This window comes from Nomia melanderi, chromosome 12, assembly GCF_051020985.1.
Source record: "Nomia melanderi isolate GNS246 chromosome 12, iyNomMela1, whole genome shotgun sequence".
Taxonomy (NCBI): Eukaryota; Metazoa; Arthropoda; class Insecta; order Hymenoptera; family Halictidae; genus Nomia; species Nomia melanderi.
Genome location: NC_135010.1, coordinates 1,754,079 through 1,769,071, shown reverse-complemented (window position 1 = coordinate 1,769,071; position 14,993 = coordinate 1,754,079). Strand labels below are relative to the sequence as shown.

At 29.1% G+C, this 14,993-nt stretch overlaps 1 protein-coding gene across 1 annotated transcript; it reads left to right on the top strand.

Moving 5' to 3' along the window:
• Positions 1 to 264: 264 nt before the first annotated feature.
• On the top strand, positions 265 to 13,178 carry LOC116426356 (uncharacterized). Its single transcript, XM_076372791.1, is given in 5 exon segments — positions 265 to 270; positions 10,329 to 10,409; positions 10,412 to 10,560; positions 12,933 to 12,957; positions 12,960 to 13,178. Coding segments are annotated over 5 exon segments (480 nt in total).
• The last annotated feature ends 1,815 nt before the right edge of the window (positions 13,179 to 14,993 follow it).

Sequence of the window (14,993 nt, the reverse complement as noted above, 5' to 3'; positions counted from 1 at the left end):
TTATAACTGTCGATCTCGTAATAATGCTTCAAGGAAGTCACTTGGCCGGCTTTATCTCGCGGTCGATATTTGGCGCAAGTTAAACCGCGAAAGAGACACCGATAACAATCAACTTCTGCCGGCAGTCATAGAACTTCCTGTTGATGTCTACTCCACCCACTTGACAAGGACTTTGTCTGCCTTAGGCGTATCTATTGTAGGAAGCTGTGGACGTGCACACAGAAAAAACGATATTTATTCGATACGGTATTTGTTATCTCAACCATGCAGGTATCTATTTTTTCATTTCGACCATTACACAAATCTTACAAACAGTTTTTTGTCGACCAACTTGGAACGATATCACATATATATTTCGAAAGCAACTGACCGAGGACATTTAATTTGTATAAAGCAGACATTTATAACGCTTCGCTTACCGTGACCCACCCACAAGTTGTAAGCTACATTTCTAAATATGAGCGTAAATCGTTACTGGTTTATAATATTTTACTACTTTAATAACATAAGAAGGCTTAACCTTTTGAAAACATAAAGAAGTCGGGGTTTTCAAATGTTTTCTTAGACTGACATTTTAAAAACGTTGTAAAGCAAGATCGATGTAAAAATATAAATAATTGAGGAAGTTACAACGTTTTGAAGTGGACGATCGAAGTTGCTGGACACAGGTGCATTGCATGAGTTTCACAACAAGACTTTGTGAAGTTAATACTTAGATATTTATAACAAGACTGTTTTACAGTAAAGTTTGTGTAATAGTACATTTTATTTCGAACTTGTTTTAAACCTTTAATTGCAATGAACATGATTCGTCTTTTAATAGGTTACAAGTATAGTTTAAGTGAATATCATTTAGTTTGAGTTCTTGTACAATAATATTGTTTTACTACAGCTTATTATTAAATAAATTTCTCATGTTTTGTCTTAAAAATAATCTCTTTACACATACAATTAGAAATAAAAAAATTTGCTTTTCATATAAAATTAAAAAATATTTTCGATTTTATTTTCTTCAGTAATCAAATTCATTATTTGACTGTACCTGTTCCTGCGTTAAAAAATTATTGAAACTGTTGTTGCCTGTTTGATTTATTAGAAGAAAACTGTTTGCACAAGATTAATCTATATTTCATGAGAAATCCAAAAATCATATTTTATTAAAATGTAATAAAAAAGTTATTAATTAAGTACTTGAAAATTTAATTATTAAGTTACTATTGTATAAACATGGTGTATTCGTAGTATACCTACACTTTATTCATAAAGATAATTTCTACATTGTTTCATAACGTGTTCGTTGAGAAAGTAAAATTAATATTTGTTATGCATATTTGAACCAAGTAATAACCAAAATTTTCGTTGCAATAACAGATGTCTAAATTCATCAGATATGTTTAAGCTGTTATACATTCTAGATCAGCCTTTATCTGATGACATTGATTAATGATTATTTCATGTAGCAGTAGCATACAATGTTTTGTATTGTGGCATTAAAGGAATTAAAATATATTTTATTTAAGAAAAAAACATAGGAATAGATAATTGAATAAAATACAAATAAATAGAAACGATATAGCTACATATATACAGATTCTCTGCTCAGGTCAATGCAACTCTCTCCAAAATCTCTCGCCATCCGCACTTAAAAATCATTTTCTCCCCCACAAGCATTCTTTTTATTCACACTTCCAACAAATTCTCAAACACACCCTACTCTCACCACCACGCACTCGTCATCCTTGCTTACGCATCCTTCGGGAAAACCTACCAACCCTTGAGCCTGGTCTCCATGAGTCCCTTTCTCTTTTATGGCCCTCAGAACATTCGTTGACCCACTGTCTTAAAACTACGATACTACAGTATTTTAGTTCTACATTTAGTTTATTTGAACAATTAAAAATGATTCTTTCACTTGACGTCAACTCTTTTTATTCGAAAATATAATATTCTAGAAAAAATCCTATTTATTATTACTTCAAACGTTAAATGTGATCTTTGTCTAGATTATAAATCAACTTTCATTACTCACAACTTATACTAGGCGAAAACTAAAAAGAAAATAAATCCATACAAACATTAGTCTATTTTAACAAGTGGATATTCTGAGTCAATATGTATGCCTCGTGTTTGAAGATCTAAGTAAAAATGATTTACTGGAATTATATTTGAAAGATTCCATTCAAAACAGTAATTAAAAATTAATTACTTTGAAAAATTGCATCTAACTTCAGCTATACAAAAATAATGGAATTAATATTGCAGTGTTCAGTGATGAATATCAAAACCTTATCGGTCGCACAAACTCATTTTTTCCAGTGATTTTCCAAGGTGAACCTAAAAACTTAGATTACGTTTAATTAATATAAATCAAATTTTGTGCGTATTTAGGTTCCTATTGAGATTCCGTTGTTACGGAATTTTTTTCTAATTCAAGTTTTTATATTTTACTTGTAATGGAAGAAAATGAAATGTTTTTAGGACATTTTTTTTCAAAATTTTTGTCAGAATTAGAGAAAAGACTTATGAATAGCTACTAAGATGATTAAAACTTCCTCCCAAAATTGAAAATTTCTGAGATCATTGTATTAAAAACGTATCATTTACAGTGAAGAGCATACCTGTGCCAATAACCACACATTACGAGTGAATAATTTTTTAATGTCTTTAGAGTTTCGGTATTCAAAAAATAATTACAATAGAAACAATTAACAGAAAAAACATGGAGACTTTCGTGACATTAAGAATTTGTTACTCTTATTATAAAGAGTATGTACAATATATTGATCACGATAATATTTTGTATATAATGCTATTAATAAAAATAAAAAATTTTTTACTCGTAACGTGTGATTATTGTTACTGTATATTTATTTAATACGTCGTCTGTATTATGGGTACCTATTATTATTTTATATTAGGGATTCCCATTTATATTATAATATATATTCAATACATATATATATGTTTTAGGCTGTGTATTTTGTCATACATGAGTATTTACATGGATATTAAAGTACATGCGTGTATCAAAATTTGCGACACTTCTATATTAACCATTTGCACTCGAGAGACCACCCATAGTCATCAATTGATTCAATATAAAAAATTATAAATTTTGTAATTGACTTTTCAATGTTGTGGTAGGTATCAACATATGAACCATAGAAGCAACATAGTTCTTACCCTTAACTTATATAAGATTTTCCTTTGTGTTAGGTACAAATAGTATCATCAATATATTAGCAGAAAACAATGAATATTTCTAATGAAAAATATTGTCGAATGCGAAGAGTTAATATATTCAAGTCTTTTATATGATTATTAATCTATAGAAAAGTTCCAATTATCGGCATGGCCTAGAACCCGAGCTTAAGCAACTACTTAAATACCTGTGTATTAAGTAAGATAAAAACTACACGGGCTAAACCACGAATATATTCATTACAAATGTATTTTTAATACACATTTAAACTTGGGACCTCTATTTTTGAAAATAATCATTTGAATTCAGAATTAATGAATTAAGTATTAATGCATTATTACTCTGTTGAAATACTATATTATTGCAATATATTATTTTATACAGCTATGTATTTTTAATACATAATAGTGTTGTGAAAAGTTTGAATCAATCGTGCTTCAACAGTCAATCTTAAAGACTATTAACGTTATTTCTACCAAAGGTGTTAACAGACACCTTTCGAATTTTTAATTTAAAATAATTTTTCAGATTTAGTGGTGTATTCTGAATTCACTTTTCGACTTAAACTTTTCGATTAAACTTTCAAAAGGTGTTTTTTGACACCTTAGGTAGAAATAGTATTAAATCTTGAAGGCTTAAACTACAGATTAGTCTAGTCAGGAAAGTAGGTATTTAAATATGTAATAATGTTTATTTAGGTATGTAATAGATAAATCTGTTTCCCAAGTAATTATATATGGTGGCAGTTTGTTTATTAGAATCTTAATTGTATCAACTTATTATTCCTATACATGAGCATACTAGTTCATTATTACGATTGAATAAAATATAACAATATCAACTATGAATATTAAATTAACATTTAACATTTTATAATTGATATTTTAATCATCATTATGTATATAAAATATTTAAATTACTGAAAAATATAACAAATTGGTTTGGTCTAAAAGATTAATTTGAAACAATAAATCAGTAACATTTTTCTTGGTGCATAATGACAAATATCAGAATGGAAAGTATGTAACTATAGCTAACTGTTTCTTCAATAGATTAATCTAATTAGTCTATATAGTGTCAAATTAGTCTATTTCTGCAATAGGACTTGATTTTATTACTCCATTAATCTTATTGCTGACTAATATCACAGAATAACTATTAAAATTTGATCGTAATATATTTATGGAGAAATTCATTTTATAACTGGAATTAATGATTATGTATATAATGTAATTATAGATTAATAATAAAAATAACTAATCTATTCCATTCCTTTTAATTTCACGACACAAAGGACAATGCAATCGATTGCAACTCGGGAATATTAGAATTCTGCATTACATATTCGTTAAAAACTTGCCTTGTCGTGGGCATTTACCATGTTATTGTTGCACATGGGAATGTATGGGTTCTAAAAATCTTGAAGTAGCAACAATGCGGCAATAAAACACAGCCGTGAATGCAATATGCGTCAAGTGCATCGAAAACGTCAGTACCAAGATAGTATACACCGCGTGAATGGACACACGCCACTGAACCCGAAGAAAAGACTGACAACGAAAGGGGGTCAGATCCATGCCCCACGCACAGCACATGACGATTATTTTGCACCTTTTCATTTTTTACTTTCCTGCTACCGTTTCTATAAGAAATTAAGCATTGAACATAATTGTGAAAGGATAAACATGCGTATATATTCGACGTTTGATTACCGAAGAACAGAAAACTGTGTCGATCATCACACTGCTAAACAATTTTACAAATATAATTAACGAGGATTCAGATACACTTAACAATCTGCTATTCTTTGCTTTATTTATAATAGTTGTAAATGTAATTAACAGAAATTACAGTTTAATAAGTGGTACTCTCTATGCATTGCATTATTGCCTAGTTGGTTACATTATTGAGTATTTGTATTCACTGATATTTGCCTTGCTGGTATTTGTTTTTAAATAATTTAGTCGCGTATTTAATGTAAAGAACGCGTTACATCCTTAACGAAAAATTTCAAATGAATATTCGAACTTTCATGTGTTTCAAATTAAGGATATATTATATATGTATTTGTGTAGCAAAATTTATTATTCAAATTTTTGAATTTTACTAATTTCACTAAAAAATAGTTGAAAAATCTGAATGTCTTATTTTAATAATACTTTAAGTTGTTAAGGACTGATTTAACAATCATAAATACAAAGCGTGAACGGGGGAGGAATTTTGTTCCTGCTCCTATTCCATCTCCCACAAAAAATCAACTTCACTAATATCAATATTATCTCAATGAAATTCATTCAGATGTATATATATGTCAAAAGTTCGGAGCCGATACATTGGTTAAAAAAACTTCCATCTTTATAAACAACTTTTATTGAAAAGTTTTTGCGTATGATATATAATTATCAATTATTTTATTTTATATATTTATAAGGTATATAATTTTTAATTCGCGACGTTACGTATCAAGTGGTCTCAAACTTTTGACCAGTAGTGTATAAACTACCACGATTGACAGGAACTGTTGGAACTCTTGTAAAAGTGATTATATATTTTTTCTGTTTTAAACATTGAATGCGAGAAAATCGAAAGTTGATTAGGCTCAATACACACTATTGGCCCGCACTCTGTCTGCTAAAAATTCTTTTCTTGTGTATTGTTTTCAATGAACAAAGATAGAACAAGATCAAACTGAGATTAGACCAAGATTCATAGCTTGAACACTTGCATTTTCAACAACTGAAGAATATTTGATTGAACCGATAGATGATCAAGACCTGACCAATAGTGTGTATGACCAATCTTAACACTTTACGATTGAATGTCGTCGTCATGCCGACTTCGAGTTTTTATATCTAAAATCGAAAGCTGCAAAAGAATCATTTAATTATTCAACTACTAAGAGATTGATACGTGGTTTTCTTTTTTCTGATATTTAAGCTTTTGGTACATAATTCAATTTTTTATGGACAGAGTTTTTAAAGGTTTAAAAAGTTCTCGCTCATAAAGGATTAAAATTCGTCACTATCGAAACAACGAACGTTCAGCTATACTTGTAGCTGCGTCGTAGATATAAAATTAATCTAGTGATAAAGAAAAAAGGAATATTTTTATCAAAGAAAATGGTAAATTGATAAATCTATCACATACTAAATCTGGATTTCTGAAGATTGTCAAAGCTCCTCATTTAAGGTAAGAATAAAAATACATTTAGGCGAAAAATTGTTGAACTATTTGTTTCATTGTACTTGTAAAACCTATGATGTTGAACTTCAGCGATCTAAAATATTACAGTACAGCCGAAATTAATATTTGTAACTACAGAAAAATGATGGTGATCGCAATTATTATCTATATATATTTTAAACTATCACTGTGTACCATTTTATATTTTTTGTCTTAAAATATCTTCTCTTTTTTTGAATAAGTATTTTATTGTGGTAATCTCTATAATTACCTAATACAAATGGGAAGTAAAAGTTTTCTTCATAGTACAATAAAATCATTTTTAAATAGATTGTTAATGGATAGACATAATATCCTACGAAATTATAATTTTGTTTTTTTTTTCTCTTTCGTAAATTCCTATTGTTTTCAGTGATACTTGACATTTGAGCGCTATTTATTTACACTTTCCAACGTTAAATTACATGGTGAGTATGTAAAAGTATAAAATAGAAAGTACCAATTTTGAAAATACAATTATAACATAAAATATTAAACTAGTTTTAGAATACTTATTATTTTGTAATTTTATCATCAGTATAGCTTTATTTTTAATTGAATATTTTATAAAAATTAGATAACATTTTTATATGAATATTTCATATTAGGACGATAGAAAATAAATATCTAATAATAATTGATATTTATTGTTTTAAATTTGCATAATCATAAATTCATTATATATTATATATTTATGGCAAAACTATTAAATACAATTCATGTTTGTTATTATAATGCAAATTTCATCTCATTGTAAAGAAATCGAAAATATTTTACGTATTTTGCTATAACATAAAAGAAGATATATTAGTTATAAAAACTAATTAATACATTTTGTACACCGCTTAATATCGAATAAATTTTGTTTAAACATCGTTTTCTACAATAAATAATTTACATATAAACTTAGGCGGTATTGTTAAATAACTTACCTTGTACAATAGGACATACAGATCCGAGTTTTTGGAATTTCATTAATTGATCATTTTTTATTACATATAATACTTTATTTAATCATTAAAAATATTCGATTTAAGAAATCTTATGATATTATGAACAAGATATACAATTTCCTAAAAAAAATTAAGTGGATATTGAAATTTCTTTACAATGTCACATACAGGATACTACCTGTAATACAACAACCTATTAATAGGTTGGTGCATACGAAATGTCAGTTTTTCTTTCCACGTGAACGTTTGTCTCCCTGTTTTCGTTATGCTTTTGTTTTTGGCATAACCTCGTTTATAGTCCTACTGTCCATTGCCAGAGTCACATTTCAACAAAGAAAATTTTCTCAAAAGTGTTCCCTTTTGTTATTTGTTTTGAATTTTATACCGATATATAATGCAAAAGTCGCACGCAATATAAACCAGACGTTTGGGGATAATACTGTTAACGATCGAAAAGTGCAGCATTGGTTTGAAAATTTTCGGTCTGGTGATTTTCCCTACAAAATGAACCACGTGGAAGACCCAAAACATCTGTGAAAAATGATGCTCCGAAAGCATTGGTAGACACGAATCCAACTGTATCTACAAAAGAACTTGCTACTAGAATGAAAGTTAACCACACAACAATATTGCGACACCTTTCTGAAATTGGCAAGGTGAAAAAAATAGATAAGTGGGTACCGCACGAACTAACCGTGCGAAATAAGCTGAATCGGTTGAACATATGCGCATCATTACTAACCCGATTTCATCGACTGCCCTTTTTCGATCGGATTGTTACTTGTGATGAAAAATGGGTTCTTTACGACAATAGGAAAAGGTGTACTCGATGGCTTGATAGAGATGAGGCTTGTGCTCATACTCCAAAGCCATCACTTCATCCACAAAAAATTTTAATAATAGTTTGATGGAATATGACTGGAATAATTCACTACTCATTCCTTCGAACTGGGGAAATAATTACAGCCGAAAAGTACTGCTAGTATATTAATTAAATGCATGAAAAATCGAAAATTATACACCCATCTTTTGTTAATCGACATGGCCCAATACTTCACGGCAACTCTCGGCCGCATACGTAGTACAAAACAATTGCGAAATTAAATGAATTAAAATATGAAATTTTGCAGCACCCAGCTTATTCACCGGATCTTTTGCCAACCGAATTTCATTTTTTTAAACATTTAGAACAGTTTTTACGGGCTAAACAGTATGAAAATGAAGACAGCCTGAAAAATTCCATATCAGAGTTTATTGATACTAAAGATCAGAATTTCTTTACGACAGGCATTTATGCATTAAAATCTCGTTGGGAAAAGTGTATTGAAGCAAATGGAGCATATTTTAATTGAATAAACAGCTTTTGAAAAAAGATATGCAGTTTTATATATTCACTTAAAAATCCGACATTTCATATGCACCAACCTAATAGATATTTGAACGTATACAATTTAAGGAAGCACCCTATGTCTATTATTATTATACGTATCGACTTTACACATGCTGTTGGACTCGAATTCTTTCAGTAATAGAAAAACAGTCGCAAACACTTCATTACATACTATTTTAATTTATTATAATTTTCATTTGTAGCATAATTCTTTAGAAACTGTCAAAACTATCAGTTTCTAGAATTTTCACCAAGATATATTACAAATATGCAGTATACATATGAACACCAATTAACCCTCTCCAATAAAAAATACCTCTCCTTATTGCCTCATACTAATATGTACACTTTCGCACAAAGTTTTGACAACAAATCAAATATTGCTTGAGTGAGTAAATACTTCATTGAAAATATTATTGGTCTGTTTGCTTCTTTTTTATTTTTCCTTTAAAAGTTTACAATCTACTTTATTCAATTATTTCAGAGCAGGTAATGTTAGGAGCAGCTTGATTAATTGCGAGAAACTGTCTTTTGACGGGTCACCATTAGTTACTTGATCAAGTTCTTCGACTAACAAAATTATAACTTCAACTAAAAATCTTACGCCTTTATCTTTCTTTTTTCATATGAAAAGTATACAATAAAATAATTTAAATGTCAGCTTAATTGATTTTGGAAAATGAAAAATGAAATCGAATAAATAGATAATAAGCTGTAAAACTTTTATTTATCTGTATTGTAGAAAAATAATTCTAATAATAAAAATTATATTGAAAATAGTACCTTCTTGGGGCTGAAATGTATGAATAAAATTGCAATAATTAAATTTAGATAACAAAATATTAGACATTTCATAACCAAAATCAATTTAAAAAATTACTTTTGAAGTCGTAATATAACTAATCTTTATATAAAAAACATACAAATTACAATAAATTATTAACTCCTTGTTCTGATTTCTTTCAAAACGGTGTTTGATACAACTGTTTTATTGTCGATAGTATAGTAGACAAAGAAAAGAACTTGATAATTCTTGAAAACTTGAAAATAAATAAATAACATTTAAATTTATCGAACTTAATTGGAAATTTTCATCGCAAATCTAACTCGATGTTATAGAAGAGAAAGTTAACACTAAAACTACCAGACGAGTCAAAATGACCCATTCTTAATTTCTTCTTTTTGCAGTGATTACAGAAATAACAGATGTTTCTCTGAGCAGTTATTAAAGAAATTAATTTGGTAGTACGCAAACTAAATTCTAGATTAATCAAAGTCTCAATAAATGATGCGCTCTTGGAGTTTTTATAGGAGGATTTCAAAAAGTCAATTTAACTGCACGGTAGTTTTAGTTTTAAAGAAATAAATTCAAAATACTTATCGACGACAGTGTATCTGCATACAGAATCCTTACCGTTAACAAGGTATGCGGTTATACTTATAAACTTGTAGGTTTCACAATTTTCTTAATAATCTAGATCGAAAACTCTTACTTAATACCATTTAATAGGCTCAAAGAACAATGTGAAACTACGAGATGTGGAATGTGTATCGATAGTAGGTATGCGACGGTAACCCTGTGGAAAAGGCTGAAAAGGGACCAGATGCCTGGTGTGCAAAGGCCCGTAGTAGGTGTACTGCTCCCGGTTCCTTCAGCAATCAACAATGAACGGATTGAAAACGTTTGCAATCTAACGAGACTGCAATATAACACGTGCAGGCACTTTTCCTTACCCTTGGAGGAAGGAAGCCCCTGTACGAGATCGAGAATTATTACGAGCACTTTCCAAAGCGTAAAACGTGCCTGTACACAGGCGGATTATTATTGCGAGCATAAATTGCTCCACGTGTAACACAGTGCTAGTAATTAATATGAACTGAACTGCTTATTAATTTAATGTGATACCTATTTTTATTTTTTAACCGTTTATGTTCGTTTATTGAGACAGAATAATACAATCTTTCATTGATCACTTTGTATTACTGGAAGGTAAAATGTGTTTTGGATATTTACGAAGCGCTTTGTGTAAAATCTTGTAAAAAGCCGATATGTTTACATTTTGTACATTATGTAAATTTCTATGTGGCACTTAGATGTAAATCGACTCTTACAGAATTTTAATTTGTTTAAATTATCATATGATTAATGAATGTATATATCCGCCTATTTACGACAATAATAAGTTATTTAATACTAAATATCATAAATACATAAATAAAAAAAATTGAAGAAATGTAATAGAAATGTTTATTTGATAAATAAAATGATATTAATCTTGATAAATCTTAAAAAATAAAAGCAAATAATAATAATTCTGTTTTCGCTTTACAGATACCTTTATCTCTCACTGTATATGTTTACGTGAAACGAAATTGAACTTACAAATCAATTTGTTCGCTATAATTATCAATTACACGTGTTAATGGTCGTCGGTTTATGTTCTACTTCACGATAATCGTTACATAAATTCTATGAATGCAAAAGGAACCTATACGTTTCATTAACTAACAGAGACAATTACTTAAAATATTTGTATTACTGCATAACCGATGATTTGTTCTGTAATGAATGAGTAAAGACAATACTTAGAATCGCATAACACAATTGGAAATACACGCAGTGAATAGAATGATTCATTCATTGATTACTTGGTATTGAGGATCTTGGATTTTACCGAATAAATATCCTATCCGAGAACAATTAATCGGATAACAGAGCATAGTAAATGCAGCCGGAACCAGGACCTTATTAAAATAGAATGAAAAAGTGAAGTCTCGCGCGCACGTGGCACGACTATAGATTTCGTAATTCCTTGGTAGCACGTTACACTTGCACGACAATTCCGTGATTCACGCATGGTTATGCACGCGTAACGGTAGCGATAAATTATTATTCTACGCTTATACGATCTTTTATTATCCTTTGCTGGCTGATTTTAATGAATACATAAGGATCTTTATAATTCTTCCATCCCGTGATAAACGACTTTTCAATGAAAGAGAGACTCCTTGTGTAATAAACATCGGTGGTTAAAGAAATTTTAACAATAGCCAATTTTGCCGTGCCCTATTTCTCAGCTATGCATTAATATGATTAATCCGGGCAAATTGAAGGCCTGTAAGTTTAAAAAATAAAAGGTAAGAGTAAAACAAATTTTACGTAAAGATCTTTCTGTTTCTGTGTGCACCAAGAGCGATTCCATAAACTTATGAAGTTTTTGGTTACATACATTGAATGTGTTCCGATTCCTTAACTCTTCCTCAACCGTAAATCTATACTTTATTATCTTACACTCATGATCGATAATATACTTATAGTTTTATACTGTAACAGAGAAGACTTTTGGACGAAAAGAATGAAGAAATGAATGTTCTATTCTTTAAAGTAAACACGAATACAGCAATCCATATATGTAAAATTATGTTATCGCACAAATAAAAAAATTCACATATAATGTACATAAATATACATATAATTTAAATTACTAATTATTATGTTTTGCTTCTGAGCACTATTATACCTGTGAAGTATCGTTAGTTGTATAAAATTAACAATGAAATCATTTTTGATTAACATAAATTTTTAAACAGTTAAATTTTTATCGAACTAAACTACCATCACAAACATTAAATATTATTATTTATTACTAAGAATAAAGATATTTAAATTGATTAAGAATTACCAATTTTAATTATGATTGATTATGCAATACATTTATGTTAACTATAAAGGATTTTTGATCGATAAATATTTCAAAAAGTAAAATGTAAGTTATTAATATAATATCTTTTTGAATTATATTTTCTTTACATAGAATCCAATAATAAATGTCACAGTAATATTGATCACTCGATTAAATTAAATCACTATATTTTACAGAAATAAATAGGTGAAAAGAATAAATTGAATATTTTTGCTTCTCAACTTAATGCAAACCAATTTTTCTAAACGATAAATGCATACATGACGCTAATTTAAAGCTTTTTATGATCGGCATTTAAATTTCATATGTATCGAACAATCTAAAATTGTACTGTCCAATCAGATCAACTATACAGTTCTATTTCAGTGTGCAAGCTAGTATAATGAACCCTACAGCTACTGTCTCTTTTATTTTTATATATTCATAATAAATCGTTCGATTTTTTCATTTATTTCACATCGATTGGAATTTGAAGGTGACAAGTACAGGACCAACGCCCACATACTTCAAGTATCATTCCAGCCATCGATCATAATGAATTAACGATTCTGACGCAAGACAGTTCTGTTTCTTTTTTAGTAACTATCAAACGTCCGTGTTCAGTCGTATCTGATATGATCGCGTTCGAAAAATTATGCCCAAATAAATTCACCGAATATCAATATTTCTGCATGCGGCGCACTTTACAAAATTGCCCGCAGATATGAATATAAAATTTTGATTACTCAAGAGAACGTGAACATTACTGATATTGGAAGAAAGGAGAACCTTGCCTTTCTCCTTACTGTAATTTCATGTCACCGAAATATGCCTGCATGCGTACGTTATTTTACGATGTATGTACAAATTCGTAATAAATAATATTTTTAAAATGGTTGATCTGGAAACGTTTGTCTTTTAACACAATCATCATATTTAATTCTTTTCTTCATCATAGTGTCGAATTCTACCAAAATGAAAATTATCTATGATTGAAATAAAAGAACATTTAATACACAGGAGAAACAATTTTGAAATAGGTATACAAAAACAGATTTTCAAATACATTTGAAACTGATTAAAAATTTAATAGCATGAGAAGAATTACTTTCTATACAGAATAATGTAGAATAAAAAGTTTATGAATGAAAAATTTAAGAATACAAAATAAAATTCAGAAAAAGGTAGACGTGAATAAAATAAGCTAATTAACATACTGACAATCAATAATAAATTAAATAGAACTAATAATGATATTAAAAACTATTAATTTCTATGAAATTTATTATTATATTTATACTTGTGCTTAAGTGACTCCTCTTATAATACACTAAGCATTTGCACAAGGGTAAAAAATCTAACTGTACTATCTATGATATTATTACATAAAATTTACAGGTAATAACTACACATTTTTTTTGTATTTATGTTTATTATTTACGTTGGTAAAAAAAACAATACAAAATACAAAATAATTAAAAAAATTTTTCGAAACTGGATCTAATTCGTTATTCATTGAAAGGTTGGAAGATGTAATAAATAGTTTTAGCAAAAATTTGACTAGTGTTACTTTATATTATACCTCAAAATTAAATATTGTAATTATACTCAAAATTAAAATATTTATGACGGTAATTATATATCAGATATTAGTTAATATAAAATCAACTCACATAATATTTTTTTCTCTCAAATTACTAAAACTCTTCTAAGAATATTAAAAGACTCACTGTACACTTGTATTCATTATTATTCGTTTTGCGAAACAAGAGAATATCCTTTGAACTTCCATTAAAGAGCTACAGTAGAAATGCATAAGTACAATAGCTACTAAAACAAACATTGATTGCCGGGAGGAAAAAGGGTTAAGCCATTATTTGAGTAAAGTATAGTTGCGTCGGAGAATATCTGACCATGAGGACCACGCCCGCGATACTTGTATATCCGCGGTGTCAAGATAAGTCGCTGTAAATGTGCACTGGTACTCCGCAGCGGTAGAAATACAATAGCATTTATCGTCGGTCAAACATTTACATTGGTCGTGTGACAACGCAAAATATTCGTAGTTTTTGCAGCTGATGCTCGTTGCCGACACGTAAAAGGACGATCCTCCTAAAGGTGACCATCGTGAACCCGTGCAATACTGAGGCAATCCGATCGACTAGCGCATATAAATTTCGATTACAATAGTTTACGTGCAAGTTCACGATAAGTCTTATGTCGGAAATGTCACGATGGTCACACCTCGAATGATATTCAGTTCGATGCCCCGCGAATCTCTTTTACCAAGAAAATGGTAAATAGATTATTAATGAGAAGCACCAAGATATCATGTGCACTAATACTGAAAAGTTTTCGATTACATATTCGATGCATATAAAAATTGAATATACACTGTCGGTCAAAAGTTTCAGACCAATACATCGGTTAAAAGAAAAACTTCCGTGTTCTCTAAACAACTTCTTTGGGGAATTTTTGTGTATAAAGGAACACGGACATATGTGTATTAATCAAATGTAAAAATATATACTTTTTGTTATTTT